Genomic DNA, 15,025 nt, shown 5'->3' with positions numbered 1-15,025 from the left:
TTAAAAGTTCTTTTACAAGACTGACATTAAAATAATTCTCTTTCAAGTCATCATTTCCTTTTAAATACAATTTAAAACTATTAAGGCCAATAGGAATACGAAAGAAATTAAGGATTAACATTTTCTTATATTGTGAAAACTGGCAAGAAAATTTCTCTACAGCGGAATGTACCTGTTAAACAGATTGCACCTCCTTACCTTTTCTATTTGGGATAGTATTGTCCTGAGTTTGAGGTAAGACTCCACAGAGGCTAAATCACTATCATTTTTTTGACAGTAGAAAATAGCTTCCTGGAAGCTTAGGTTTTTATCTGGTACAAACCACAGCTCTGCTCCGTCAACAACGAGTGGGGGTCCATGAACTCCAATTTCATCTATGCAGAAGAAACATCACACGCATAAGAAATCAGTTCTGAAAAATACATCCTTTCTTTTTCTGAATGTAGTAAGACATTTCAGTTTGACACAGGGAAGATCCAACACTCCTTCTTGCCTTCTGAGCTCTCTCAGAATCAAATTCTATCAGTCATGTCCTTTGCTGGTATCAAACAGCTATTACAGTAAGTAATGTAACAAAACTAATAAAAGACATACAGTGTTAACAACTGTATACACATAGCAGAAGAATATGCAAAAAGTCCATTTACCTGGTATATACCACTCAGGTGTCTTTGGAGTGCTACCTGTTCAGAGGAGAAAAAAAAGGAACAGTCACTTCAAGTTCATCTTCTAACAAGACTGTGGTCACCAATAATGGAAGTGATGTACTGCACTCATGCTCCTCAGTAGGCATGATGGAAAAAAAAAAAAGAAGGCTATCACACACACGTTTAATAGTATGAAATAAGCTGACATAAAACTAATGGAAGTTTTGCATACCTCAGCCTTAAACATCTGTTTGTTTTTTCTCCCAGGAAGAATACAAGCATCAAAGTAGTATATCTACCACTATCTCTCCACAAGAAAGTTTCATCCTCAAAAACCCTTTTAATGAACAATCAAAACATAAAAGTCTACTGGATTGCAACACTTTTCATACTACATGGAAACTCCTGGATCTGTGCAGATATGCCATGCCGTTCTTTTGTATTCCCACTCCTGTATCACTGCCATGTCGAGCTAGTACACCAGTTTTACCAGAAGGCAACTAATTCACCTAAGGCTGAAGCAAACTGTACACCCAAGATGTCTGTGGTCATTTAGTTACTAATATCACTAAGAAAGTCAAGAAATGTTGCAATTTGGTGGCTAATAAGAAGTCACTTGTTCTTTCATGAGACAAGAAAGAATATGGGAGCACTGAGACTGCATCCTCCTCATGGTCATTTTCTGATCTATCTTTGAGTATCCTAAGGGCACATCTGTATGTGAAATAGGTGAGGCATCTCATGTACCCTCATCTTAACAGTTCAGAGAAGAAAATATAAAATATTTTTGCAAAGTTTCTGTATTGCAAGGGCAATAATCACAACTCGGTGGTAGTACATAATAAGCTCTTTTATATGAATAAATGGATGTCAGTGCAGTTTACCTTTTGTTATCTGACAGACCCATTCAAGTTTAGCTTCACAATCAAAAGGCTTGAAGTAAAATTCCAGGTCTCTGCCTTCATGGAAATAAAATCTCCAAAATGATCTCCGTGAAAACTGAGAGGTCTGTATAAAAGTAGGCACAGAGAACCGAGTTAGTACAGCACAGGCCTGTGAAAAGAAACTATTAAAAAGGTACTTTGGCAAAAGTATATGTTACTGTGGTGTTAGTCCTACACAACTTACTTTGCAAAAATGAGCAGATACAACTGTAACTCTTCAACTATAACCCTCCATGCTAGCCAAGCTTGTGAAGCAATTAAATGAAGGGCTTAAGGTAAGTCTACAAACAGAAGTCTCTTCTTGCAATGTTGTTTCTTTGCTTTTTTGTAGCACACAGGTTCTCTTTGATGCTTATTATTGAATTATCTGTTGAAACTTTTTTTGCCCTGAAATGATTCTCATTTCTGCTCAAAAGAAGCAACCACCTGCACTGGCACAGAAATAATCCTCATTGATTGTAAGATATAATCTTATATAAACTTAAAATCTGACTTTACTCTTGCGAATCTCTCCAATAAGGAGAACTGCAGTGAAAGAACATGCCTATACCTAGCAGACAGGGGAGGGAGGTCGCTATATTTACAGTGTCCCTTTGAAACTGCTCCCCTCTTGTCTAAAATGTTTAGTAGCTTAATGCTGACAGCTTCTCAGCCTGGGGTCATGAACACAGGAGAAGAGAATGAGCGGAAATGGCTGTGAACAGAAGCAGAGGGATGCAACTGTCCTTTCCTTCATTAAATCATAAAAGCAGAGGTGGTTCTAATTGGGTTAAAAGAAGGATGGTATTGGAATGATCTCATAAAAAGTCAGGTGATGCTTCAGAAAAGCTAAATGCCATTTTAAAACTCCTGACATCAAGACTAAATTAAGCAATGAAGAATATCATTGGGAATTAAGCAAAGGCCTGACATTTTGAATTAGAAACCAACACACCACTTACAGGCTATTTCACAAGTAAACAAGGAAATACACACAAACACACAGTCTATCCTGGCTACTGCGTTCCCCTGCTCTAGGTTTCAAACATTTTCCTAATTTGCAGTTCACTAAAATTAATCTAGATTTTAAATGTTACTGGTAGAACTCTGTTTGCTTTTCTGTTTTAGACTCCACATTGACATCCTTAAGTGTTACACGCAATATATAAGACATACAAAGTATGGTATTATGCAATAGAGAATAGCATTGTTACTAAAATATTTTGTCGCTCAAAAGAAGTCTTATGAAAGGTTATTAGCACAGTGTTTGGCTCATAAAAAAACTGCTTAACTGTTATTAGAAACCTTGAAACTAACCTTTAATGCAGCACAGTCTCTTGTGTCATATTCATCTTCCAGATAATCAAGTGGCATAACACTAGTTACCTACAAGATGAAAGAACAATTATTATTTATTATTATTTTTGCTGTGGTAATCCCCAGAGATAACCATTCAAGTGTGGGATTCCATTATGTTTATCACCATTAAAATACATCAGTTAAATGGCAGTTACTGGATCAGTTTTGAGTCTGTGTACCTGTTATTATGGGGGGAGAGGGAAAGAACTCACAATTTCAGGCAAATGAATAAATTACAAAGAGGAAGATATTTTTGGAGGAGTCTGACATATCAAGGAGATGAACTGATAAACCCTCTCCTCTGTTGTGGCATAAAGACATCTTGTTCTCTCCACTATCTCTTAGATGTTTACTACTACATTTCTGTTAAAATATTTTAATGGAATAGAGACAGAAATCAGCTTAACCTTATTAAAAATATATTTTTAATTGGAAGTCTGCCTGGATGGCAGCTCTTAAATGCACAAACTTCTTCTGAATTATTCATCTGCTGAAGGATCTGCCATATTTTAATTAAAATATTTATAAATTTACTTTCAATCCAGTCCAAGCTGAAACAAATCAGGACATGACGTTTCCTGGTTAAAAGTTAACTTACAGGTTTATCATCACTCCACTGCCAGGTTCCCAAAGAATCTGGACTCCTCTTATTCATTCCAATCCATACCCATCTGTCATTGCTGTAAATAAACAAAATAAACTCTTAAGCCAAGAATATGGTTCAGCTCATTTAATAGAAAGATTGACCTATGGCTTTATTTATGATCAAGCAGAAAAACCAAAGGTCTACTACTGCAAGTTGTAGCAGTTCAAAGTGAAAATGGGTGTAAGGGCTAGCACCTCTTCTGCACTTTGCTTTAATATCTGTAACTTGTCTTTTCCTGGCCACAGAGAAAACTAAATAAATCAGAGAATTTCTTTTCTCACTTCCTCACCACTTCATCAGTTGTCACTTGATATCAAGGTCTCTTTTCTACACTTTTCTTCCAGAATCACACACACAGTGTTTCACTTGCTACTCTTTCTTTTGTCCATCTCAGCTCATCTCTCTCTACACCATCAGCTGAAACACACTGTTCCTCAAACCACATGACAAATTCTACTCATACAGAACAACTCGCTTCATATTTCCTTCACATTTGTCAGTGATATAAACAAATCAAGTGTGGGCAACATATTTCAGTTATACACCCTCATAAAAGAGACATAGACATAAATGAGCACACAACACCACCACTGACTCCAATGCTTGCACAAAAGAATGGCAATAGAAACATTACTTCAATTTACAGCATTACAGTCAGAACTGTAAGTGGAATATGTCAAACCACAGGGTTAATTTTGTACTGCAACCTCTACTTCTCATGGTATCAATTTTGTGCTAGGCACTGAAATTTACAATAATTCACTCCAGTCTGCTACTCTGCCTAAGAAAGGCAATAGACACTTTTCTGAATGATGGTATCAGTTGGAAGCAGCAGAGGGGGAAAGACCATGAGTCTTCTATCAAATCACAAACTGCTTGAAACCCTAATGCAACAGAGCTGTGGAAAAGGCGCTCCCATTGAGGTGGTCTGACAGCAATAGCCAAGTACTGATGCCACAGTACAGGCCCCGTGTAAAACTGTATCAGGAGTACTATTCCATAAATTCATGTTGCACCAAATATGGAAACAGAACACAAGATGCTTGAGGAAATGAGAGTTTGGGTTATTAACAAGAATTGAGGATTGTCTTGTCTCGTCTCGACTAACAAAGACAGAGAAAGGATATAATTCCTTAAAATATCGTAGGAGACTAATACCCCAAGAAGAGGAGCTATTGGAGCAAAAAGGCCATTGTGTCTGAAGGAACCACGACTCCAAAATAACTTTAGTCTGAAAACTGGAAAGAGATGTCTGACCAGCAGAGGTCAGAGTTTAGAAGAGGCTCCCAAAAAAGTAGTGCTGACAAACTTATCAAAGTGATTTTAAGATCGAACTTGAAACGTTTATGAAAATGACTTTACTATGTTGAGGGATGGACTCAGACCCATGTTTACCTGCATAAGCCATGTTACAAAAATCACAGAGCAGTCTTAAGAAATGACTTGGTAAGACTGTGCCACTACCTTTTTGCATACATCACCATAAAGGTAATAAAATGAAGCCTGAAAGCGCTGATAGTGCAGCACCAACAACAAGCAGTTTAGCCCAAAGCGTGTGGGCTAAGTACATGAAATCCAAGGTCAACAGTGCTTTATTTGGTAGGGTTCCCATTAGGAAGCAAAGCATCAGCCACCAACATTTTTTTTTTTCCCCTCAACTCCAGTATTAATTTTCTGACATTGGTGTGATAGTGTGATCACATCACTCTGAATCGTCTTTAGTCTTTTAATGATATCACTAAGGGGCCTCTAAAAAGCCTAAATGTCCCATATCACTCCAGGAGGAAAAACTGTGAGCCAAATATTCACAGCTGTTGAGCAGCTAAGTGGCTTTTGGCAATTTACCTTTAGGATTTTCTTTTTGTGTGGTTGTTCTTTCCAATTATGAATCAGACATTGCTTAACCTTCCCCATTAGCTATAGGCTTAGTGCAGTTTAAGCAACTGATCATCACAGAGGAATATCTACTAGAAAGAAAATTTGAGACACTCATTTCAAAAGGATCTGCAATAATTACCTGAGGAACTAGAGCCATTTTTCAAAGTCTGTCAACTTATATTTGGCTTTTATGTAACAAATAGATAATTTTTTTTTAAATGTGCCAGATTAACACAAAACTAAAACTTCATAGAAGTCAAAGTTGTGCAGGAGTGGGTAAATACAGTTTAGATCAATGTGAAGGGAAGATAAATGAGTAATTTTTCTACTGTCATATTCTAACTGCTATAACAGAAAAGGGTTTTTTTCTGTCCCTTATGTCAGCTCCAACCCAAGATTAAGATCCTAAATTGTTACTGTGGCCTGTAGTTCAACGTAGTTCTTGACAAGAGACAACACGTGTACATCTGGGCCAATGCTCTAATGGTGCAATTTAAGCCACCATTTGATTTTAGGCAGTGCTGGACTAAAAGTATATATGACTCCCATTTGGCCCTCTGCTCTTCCCTCTGTCACAGGTTACTACCACTAACTGAATCCTTGCCCTGTGCTAATCATCTGCTCTTCAGCGAAGAAAAGAGAAGCTATATTCATGCAATTACTACAACTTGCATCTCAGCTTTGTTGCTGTTTTGGCCAGTGTGTTGAGAATAAGATAATTTTTTTCTTGCAAACTCAAGTGTTAGTGAGGCTTTCTAGATTCAGAACAATTACAGAAGCAGAGCTGTACATACACAAGGCAACTGATTTCTTTCCAGTAAGGTGTCCTCATTAAAATGTTATTTCTAACCAACGCAAGCTGTTAATCCCCTTGCATCCAGCACCGCTGCCAGCTAAAAGCTGCAGAATGCCCACAAAAACAATCCTAAGAGAATGGAAGTAACTGAACCAGATCTGTTCTGCCTCTATTCATGTCCCTCAAAGTGAAAAGAGGTTATCTCCTATTTATTTCAGACAGGGGAAGGTTGGCAGTCAAATTCTATTTTCCTTTCCAATGGCAGTCGCCCGACTTGGCTGGAGCAATTCTAGCTCTTATTTGCCTCTAAGGTGGAATGCGAGTAAAGAACAGAATGGACTAGGCAAGCTGCCCTTTTCCTGGTGAGGCAAACTGACTTTTGCTAACATTTAAAAACAAATACTTCTCAATGAGTCACCAGAGAACTGTGCAAGGGGAAAAAAACCTGAAACTAAAGAAGCCAAGGTGTGGCTCCTTCCCCAGGCTGAAATGCGTGCACTGAATGAACAGTTTAGGTCAGGGTTTGCACTGAGTAAACGCAAGAAACATGGACAAACTGCATGCTGGTGCACTCCGGCAGCTAACTGTCCCTAACGTTATCTTAACATGATTTCTCCTAGTTACCTGAATTCTTTGTTCTTGGTGAAATAATTCACTTGGTTTCTTCTCTGTTTTCTCAGATGAGCTTATTTTCAGACAAACTACCCTTCACTCTTGATCTCCAAAATATATTATCAGCACCCCTGAGTAATTTAAAAGCATAACTCAAACACTTAATCACATTACCTAAACAAACAAACATTATTTAAAATACTTCAGGCAATATCAAATACGTAGTATTTCTGTTCAGGAAGTTGTGCAATGCTTGAAGAGGGGTTAACCCAGACGGAAATACTGTGGATTGGGTTATATTGACACATGCAGTTACTGCAACACTGACTGCAAAATGAATTGATACTGGGCTAGATATATTGTCCCATATTTACATACTGGGCTCAGTATATTGCCCCTTATTCAAGTTCTGGTAGAATAATACTGAAGAACTGGGACTTTCCTTCTCCTAGGTTAAGTTCAAGTTTTCTGAAGTACGGGAACCACAGCACATTGTGTGTCAGCCAGCTTTCTGGAAAGACAGAAGTCTCTACCTCTAAACTCCCAACAAAAAGTGGCCCTTAACTCCAATTAATACCTCAGACAGTCTGCAAGCTGAAAAGTAGTTCCGAGTACTTGTAGGAAAATGAAATAAGTTGCTTCTCTATTCATTTTTCATAGTAAATTAGGTACACTAAAACAAAATTTGTAATGGCAAGTAGTATAATAAGATCTATAGCTAAAAATAATCTGTGCACCGATTTATATTTCAGGGACTTTAGCAAAGGGGTCACAAGTGGCTTTTATACAAGCTACATCATCTACATATAGAGCATACAACTATGTTTTTGTCTCTTATTAACATAAACTGAGCCATTTTCATTACTTCTGCACTTCCAAAAAAAGTTCACTGGGTTTTCAAGAAGGCATCTCTTCAGTCATCAAGTTTTAAAATTTAATCGCAGTGTTGTACGTTGGCAGCTTCTGAAATAATCCTGATTTAGTTTGTTGATGAAAAGATTTAGATTGTATAACTGGCAGCATTTGAGTTTAAGCTGGCAAAAGTTCTTAAAAAACAAGGTGCCAATGAAAAAAAACATATTACACAAGGATCTGACATCACACCAATGCTTAATAAAGCTCTGCAGTGACAGTGACAGTTCCTTCGATTAAAAATAGAGCCTTAGACTCATAAATTATGTAGCATTTAATTTGTTGATACCAGAAAATTCAACACACTCATCTCATGCTCATATAGTCTTATTGCAGCTATGCCAAATGGGATCCATGCCAACCAGATTGCTGGACACTACATTACTCGCATTTTCAAAAGATGGCACCCAGTCTCGTCAGGAAACATTTCATGAATAAACATGAGACCTACCCAAAAAACTGAAATAACAACTCATCTCTGAAGAACGTATCAGTAAAGAATAAGAACAACTATCACCCAGTTGTGCCAAAATTCAACATAAAGAAGGAAACACTTTTTATAACAACACAGACTTTAAATTCATGTAATGGAAGATGCCCAAAGCAAACCCCTCCCTGCACTCCATCCAGTACTGTGAAACGTGCCCAGGCTGTACTCCCTTGACATTTTCCAGGAAGGCAGTGGCATGACCAGCAGTTCAAATGCCACATCTCGCCGTTTTTACTGTGGGAAACACAGTCACCGCACACTATCTCATACTTGCCGTTCAGGATCAGCCGCAGCATTTGCGATCTACGGCAGAATGAGACTGAAATCGAAATTTTAGCCCATGGCCGGTTTGTTACCTGATTATTTTTCTCAGTATGGAATGAAGTGCCTTGATTTCTTCTGAGTGACTAAAGCTAGGCAGATGGCCTCCGAGCGCCTCGCAGAATCTTTCTGCCTCTTCCCAGGTCCTGGTTCGCAGCACTCTTTCACTGTGGAAGAACTTCAGAACAGCCAAAAGTCAGAGTAGAAAATTACACTAGTGATAACACTTTTAAAACACTCCTGTACTACTCATTCCTGCCACCCTAGGCAGGAATGAATAAGTGGTATTTCCATAGGGAGAGAGCTTGACTTCTTAACAATTATTTTATTTTTTCAGTTTGTTTGACAACAGCCAGACTCTGAAGCTCAGCTGACAAAATTTGTTTCAAATGCAACATATTCCATATGGCAGACTTGCTGTTTTTCTTTACCAGAAAGATTTTAGGAAACAACACCCAACTTATTCCAAAACTGCAAGCCAAATTATAGGTTTTAAAGGATGTTGTTCATTAAAATTTATGGTGAATTACAAAGCCAAATTTTCACCGAAACCAGGCTCATTTGGGTGCTGCAGGTGGAGAAAGTTCCTTGGCACGGCCTTTGCTACCTGTACACATCAGAGCCGCGTACTTGGCTCGTACACCTCAGCTCACATGTCCACTTGGTCCCCTCGACTTTGGTCCAAGCCGATTCCCATCGGCTTGGTGTCTCTGCACAGCCATGCCGCTCTTGATCAACAAGAGTTTTGGAGAAGCTGCCAGGACCAGCTGTCACATCCCATCAGCTACAGGACAGCCATGCTGCACATCAGCTATATGTGTCCCCTCAGGATCCTTGCCCACAGCCTTGTTACCCGAGCTGGGTTTCCCTACTTTGCCACATGAGCTGTTTACAAGACACAGTTCATTGCAGACACCAAGTCCAGAAATAATGAATAAACAATCCAATAAACAGCCTCAGTTTTAACTTCATTTGATTGTTAGTAGGAGGGAAAGAACATGAAATACAAACCTGTTTAAGACATTCCAGCTAAAAGCATGGCTGCTTACTTCTACTATTTACTTCAAAACCAGTAAAATACAGTTGAGGCTGCAGTTTTTTTATGAAGTTTGATAATCATATTCACATTAGAGAAAATTCCACCTCTCCTATCACTCTCTTCAGTACAGAGAGGGAAAGGAGAAGGGAAGGTCATGCAAAGCACTTTCCTCCCCCACTCAGGTGTCTCTGCGTGCCAGACGTCGGCAGGCAGGCCAGGACACAGACACAGCATGCTCTGTCAGCACCAGCTCCCGAGGTGGCAGCACGGCGCAAATGCTGTCACCCACTCAGCTCTGACGGCAGATCCAGCCACAGAGCAGCGCGAGGCACACGGTGTCTTCCGGGAACCGGCAGAGGATGACGCACAAGCACGCGTGGAGACAGTCAACCTGAACCAACATTAGTTCTTCCTCCCAGTGTAAAACATCTTTGAAATACCTTTCAGAGCAGCTATAAGCCACAAAACAGCTAATAACACGCTGGCTGCGGGACAGCAACAAACAATTAAAATCTAACAGGAATAACGTTTTACCTTGTAGCAGGCAAGGCCAGATCCATTGTGCCACCCAGGGGGACAGGGATCTGTTGGTTTTGGCAGCACTTCTGGCTCCTTGGGCAGCCCAATATAATTTTTGCAGACAGAAAACGCTTTAGTGGTTTTACAGTCCTTAGTTTCCCACTTTCCAAGAGACTTTCCACTGGGCATAGCCACACATCCTCCTGAAAACTCTAAGATTTAACACACCGAAGACATATTTAAAACTACTGCTGGTTTTCAAAAAAATCCATACATTTCTGAATGGCTATTTTATTTCATCCTTGGAATTCCGTAACATGGTATTCCAATGCTTGCTCAATGTAAAATGACAGTATTTTCATTTATTTTTTAAATTATTAAATTTACCTGGTTGCAAGGAATTCCAGTTAGTGTATGTCACAGCTTCAGTTTTTTCCCCATCCACTGTACCCCAGGAATATATTCCTGACTGGCTAATATCCTGCAAACCGGTCCAGAAGTATTTTTCTTCAACTTTGGTGTGTTTTCTAATTAGAGTGTTTATAAACTCTTGCTCAAATCTGAAAATTCACAGATTAATTTGCATCAATATTTGAAAGAGATGCAAAACTATTGAGACAGTATGTAAACCAGACATATTATTACATAAGTTAGTTCAAGTGTTTGTCCAGGCAGTCCTGTATTCAACATGAGGTCAGCAGGCTGGGAATTCACATGCTTCCAAGAACATTTTACACTGTAGGTTTACCATTGTCACATCATGGAAAACATGGTTTGCTATTTCTCTGCAAAAACAATTCTATTTTTTCTTTATAAACCACTAATTAGCATAGTTTTAATCTCTGACTACATATCCAGCATCACGCTGCAAAATGTGCCCATAAATTACAGAGCGGTGCCTTACCTGTTCATCACTGTAAGATTGCACTTTGCTCCAAATGAAACTTCTGTTTTATCAACCTTGTAACAGTAGTTGCCATGTCTCTCCCATCCCTGGTTAGAGAATGAAAAATACGTTTATACATAACAACCTAATTTAGGCATTATCTTCAGGAGAAAATAAATTATTGCTAACACTGGCTGGTGCCCACAACCTGGCACAGCGAATACTAGAAAGACATGCACTGTATCACATACAAAGTCCAGTATCATCAACCATCAGATTCACAGTTCTAAGAAATAATGCAACCACAGGAATAGAATACACCACTGTTTTAGCTCAACTGTGCAGAGTCTTCTAATTACTATGTGAGAGAGAAACACAAGGGCAACAGCCTAGTCCTATTCAAAACAATAGGTGTTTTCATGCTGTTCCACCAATGCCAGCATCCAAACCGAAGAATAATAAGAGGGCACTGCTAGTGTCCCTTCTGAAAAAAAAAAAAAAAAGTGTTATACTGAAAATGTGTGGACTCGCAAAATTTCTCTATTATTCAAATATTTTCCCTATACTTACACTGAAATTTCAAGGAACATTACTATGTTACCTGTTTGCTAGCCTATCAATACCACCGGGGCCTGAACAGCCCAGAAAGCTGCAACTTCTACATGCTGGCAGTCTCTGAAGAGACAGAGTAAAAATACCCTAAGGTTGTGCAGAAAGAAAGATAAGGGCTAAACATATTTCCTGTTGCAGACAATATGCCACACAAAACTGAATGAAATAACTCTGGAATAGCTAGTAATACCATCATAAGATTGTTCAAAACAGAAAAGACTCCTTTTCAAGGCTTATTTATGCTGTGACATGTCATACTTAAGCAAACAATAAACAAAATCCCACAAACAACAACAAAACCAGTAACAAACCCCACAAAAAAAAAAAACCACACCAGCTTTATTCAAGCCAAAGAACAAAAATGAGAGCCAAGTGAAGCGTAGCAGAAACATAACCTCATTTATCAATCTCTGCATATCTTTATGATGCAAAGTGCTTACCCTACATTTTAAAATACGCCTAAAGCAAAAACCACAGAACAAACGGCATTTGCAATAACATATCTAGTAAAAGCAAGGGTTTTTTTTCAAACAAACAAACAAACAAACAAACAAATAAATAAAACACAACGTCTCCTGGGTCCAAGCTCATACTACTTTCAGCAAGAAAAACAGTGGCAATACATCCAGAGTCTGCCTACGATATTCTGAAATTTGGCTCATACTACATAAATGTCCTTTTTCAGCCAAAACATTCCATAGACTTTATTGTATGGGAAGAAGGAAATGGGAAGCACAGTGAATAAGTAATTTTATGCAGGTTTCTGAACCAAGTAAAAGAAACACAGACTTCCTATTACCTCTGACAATGAACAATTTTTATCTGATTTTGTTTCATTCAAAATATCTCCTTTTTTCTTGCACACATATTTCAACTTTTCTTCACAGGATCTGACTTTCCACTGTCCCAACTGTGAGAAGGAAAAGAAAAAAGTATTAGAAATTCTTAAATCTTTCAACTTCCATAGTGCAGGGGCTGAGTTTTCATACGGGGGAAAGCCAAAACGCCCCTAGTGCTTCTGGGGATGGGATGGCCTGGCTTATATGCATAGTTGCATGTTTGGAAGGGAGAGACAAAGGTGACAAATGTGGAGATGGGAAGATTCTGGATCACATCTGAAAAGGGCAGAACAGGCCAGGGTGGTTCCAGCTCTCTTGGATATGGAAAAGAGTAGGGGCAAGGGCAGTGCTCAGCTCCCTGCAGAGGTGGGGAAGAGGCAGCTCAGAGGAGCTGGGCACAGGAGCTCCACTGCCAGCCTGGCAGCCCAGCAGACAGATGCTTGCCCCAGTTTTCTACTGAATCTGGGAGATGGAATACAGCCTGCTCCCCTGCCCACTCATCTCTCTGACCTCCATCTCCCACCCACCCCTTGCTGCTTCTGTGCTGTACCTCCCCAGCATCTCAACTCTCCTCTCACTGAGGTATCTCACTACCCATCCCAATAGGATGGCCCACTTTGGTCTTGGAGGCAGCTGAACCCAGCTTTTCCTTTCAACAGTCCTTCCTAGCTCTCTGCCACAGACACACAAGAATGCGGTAACCCAAAATACAGAGTGACAAGAACAACTGGCTGGCCAACAGCAGCAGCAGTTTCAGAGCTGTGAGCAGCTTCTTCCATTCTTTGCAGTACACAGCTATCAAATGTCAGCTAAACAATTTCAAGAAATTTGATTGTAACAAAATTATTATCTGTATTTTAAAGATTATTCCAGAAATAAAACCAGTTATCTGCTTTTACCCTCTCCTTGACTTTCAAACACATCAATGTTGCCTCTCCTATGATGGGAAAAAACTTTAAAAACCCAACACTGTATTCCTACCTCGCCTGAATACGACACACAGTTAGGAGTGCTGTTAAAAGGAACTTTTGGTTCATTCTGATCCCAATATGTAAAAACCACAGCTGAGTGATCTGACCATTTGAACAAGGTTGGTACATCATCATTTCTGAGACCCATCCACGTTTCTTCTTTAGCATCTGTAATTAAAATTAGGACAACACTGGCATTTCAAAAAGTATTCAAGCTAATTGGAAAGAAATGTCAAATCAGTAAAATTAGGTTTCTATCACTATATGGCACCAAAAAAAGCCACATTATTTTTCTTATCATCAGAAAGGGAATTTGAGACAAGTACAGTAGATTTTTATTACTTTGTTTGTTAACTTATATTCATAAATGTGAATAAATTTCACAGAGAAGGTAATGAAAAAAACCCACAGAAATAAAGAAATAATGAACACTCAAGCAAAAAAAGCTCAACCCAATTTAATTTTTAGACTGTATGCAAAAACATAAGGCCACAGAGTACAGATAACATTTATTAGTTCAGTGACCCAGCAGTCAAATATTGACCCAACTATCTATGACTCTCTTTGAATGGAAAAATTAAATACAAGGTACTAGGCAACTAGAAACAGGTCAGCCCAACAAACAAATAAATAAATGAAATGGCTCAAAACAAAAGCTAATACAGAGGGATTGGACCTGAACAGCAACACTCAGCACTCGCCTGTGGACAAGCTCAGCATTAGCACCTTCATTTAAGAGCTAGAGGTTATGACAATCACATGCTAGAACATAGGAAGGGGCTTGCAATCTATGGTGTGCAGCACTTGGTGTTGACCTTTACAAGTATCCCAACTCACCACGGTGAAGCTTTGTAAGAACCAGTTCGACATCTGCTAATGAGTGTAGGCTGATGAGGTTACTCTTATTTGCTTTGCACAACTCATCTGCCATACTCCAAGGTGCCTGGTTGTTCACCAACATGTAGCAAAAACCATTATGGGGAAGCCAGCCCGAATCACAGTGAGTGTCCAAGTGTGTCCAAAACACTAATAGTGAAGAGAAATGGAATTAGAGTTTTACATTGGCTACTGCAATGGATTGGCATTTTCTTAATATTTTAAATCTGGCAGCACCTTGAAAACAGCCAGAAAGCAGCGATCAGAACGTGTTCACATCTCTTCAGGGCAATTCAGTCAAGCAAACAGACTTCACTGAGCAGCATTATGGAGACTCTTAATAGTTGGGGCCACGAGGTAGGCAGGAGGAGAAAAAAAAAAGTGGAAGTAAAAAGATGGAATGCATAACACAAAGCTGGTTGTAATGTAAGTGAAAGGTTCAGAAGTAATTGGAAGCAAGATTTCAAAAGTAATTAAAGATTTCAAAAGTAGTTAAAGGCAAATCAAGTTATTTCATTGCAGGACAGCAGCCCCCACAAAAAGTTGCTTGTGTTTTTCTGGCAGGGGTTTGCCCTTTTATAGGTCATTATTATCCATATGCAGCACCATGCAGAAGACCAATTTTGAATAGCTCACAATGAAACAAATGCTTAGTTTTAAACATTTTTCTTCTGAACTAAGATATTCAAGAATTTAATC

The 15,025-nt window shown here is 39.0% G+C and overlaps 1 protein-coding gene across 1 annotated transcript in view; it reads right to left on the bottom strand.

Moving 5' to 3' along the window:
• LY75 (lymphocyte antigen 75) overlaps positions 1-15,025 on the bottom strand; it is a 46,575-nt gene that overhangs the window by 23,295 nt on the left and 8,255 nt on the right. Inside the window, exons 7-18 of the mRNA XM_082057191.1 lie at positions 14,288-14,476; positions 13,461-13,618; positions 12,440-12,550; positions 11,047-11,135; positions 10,530-10,702; positions 10,158-10,354; positions 8,620-8,762; positions 3,528-3,609; positions 2,888-2,956; positions 1,532-1,655; positions 648-683; positions 199-374 (exon numbers count right to left, since the gene is read on the bottom strand). Of these exons, the coding sequence (XP_081913317.1) occupies positions 199-374; positions 648-683; positions 1,532-1,655; positions 2,888-2,956; positions 3,528-3,609; positions 8,620-8,762; positions 10,158-10,354; positions 10,530-10,702; positions 11,047-11,135; positions 12,440-12,550; positions 13,461-13,618; positions 14,288-14,476 (1,547 nt within the window). The remainder of the gene's footprint in view (positions 1-198; positions 375-647; positions 684-1,531; positions 1,656-2,887; positions 2,957-3,527; positions 3,610-8,619; positions 8,763-10,157; positions 10,355-10,529; positions 10,703-11,046; positions 11,136-12,439; positions 12,551-13,460; positions 13,619-14,287; positions 14,477-15,025) is intronic.

The sequence above is a fragment of the Streptopelia decaocto genome, assembly GCF_964273445.1.
Source record: "Streptopelia decaocto genome assembly, chromosome: 6".
NCBI classification, from domain to species: domain Eukaryota; kingdom Metazoa; phylum Chordata; class Aves; order Columbiformes; family Columbidae; genus Streptopelia; species Streptopelia decaocto.
The sequence above is the reverse complement of the archived record's forward strand: the minus strand, read 5'-3'. Positions and strand labels throughout refer to the sequence as shown.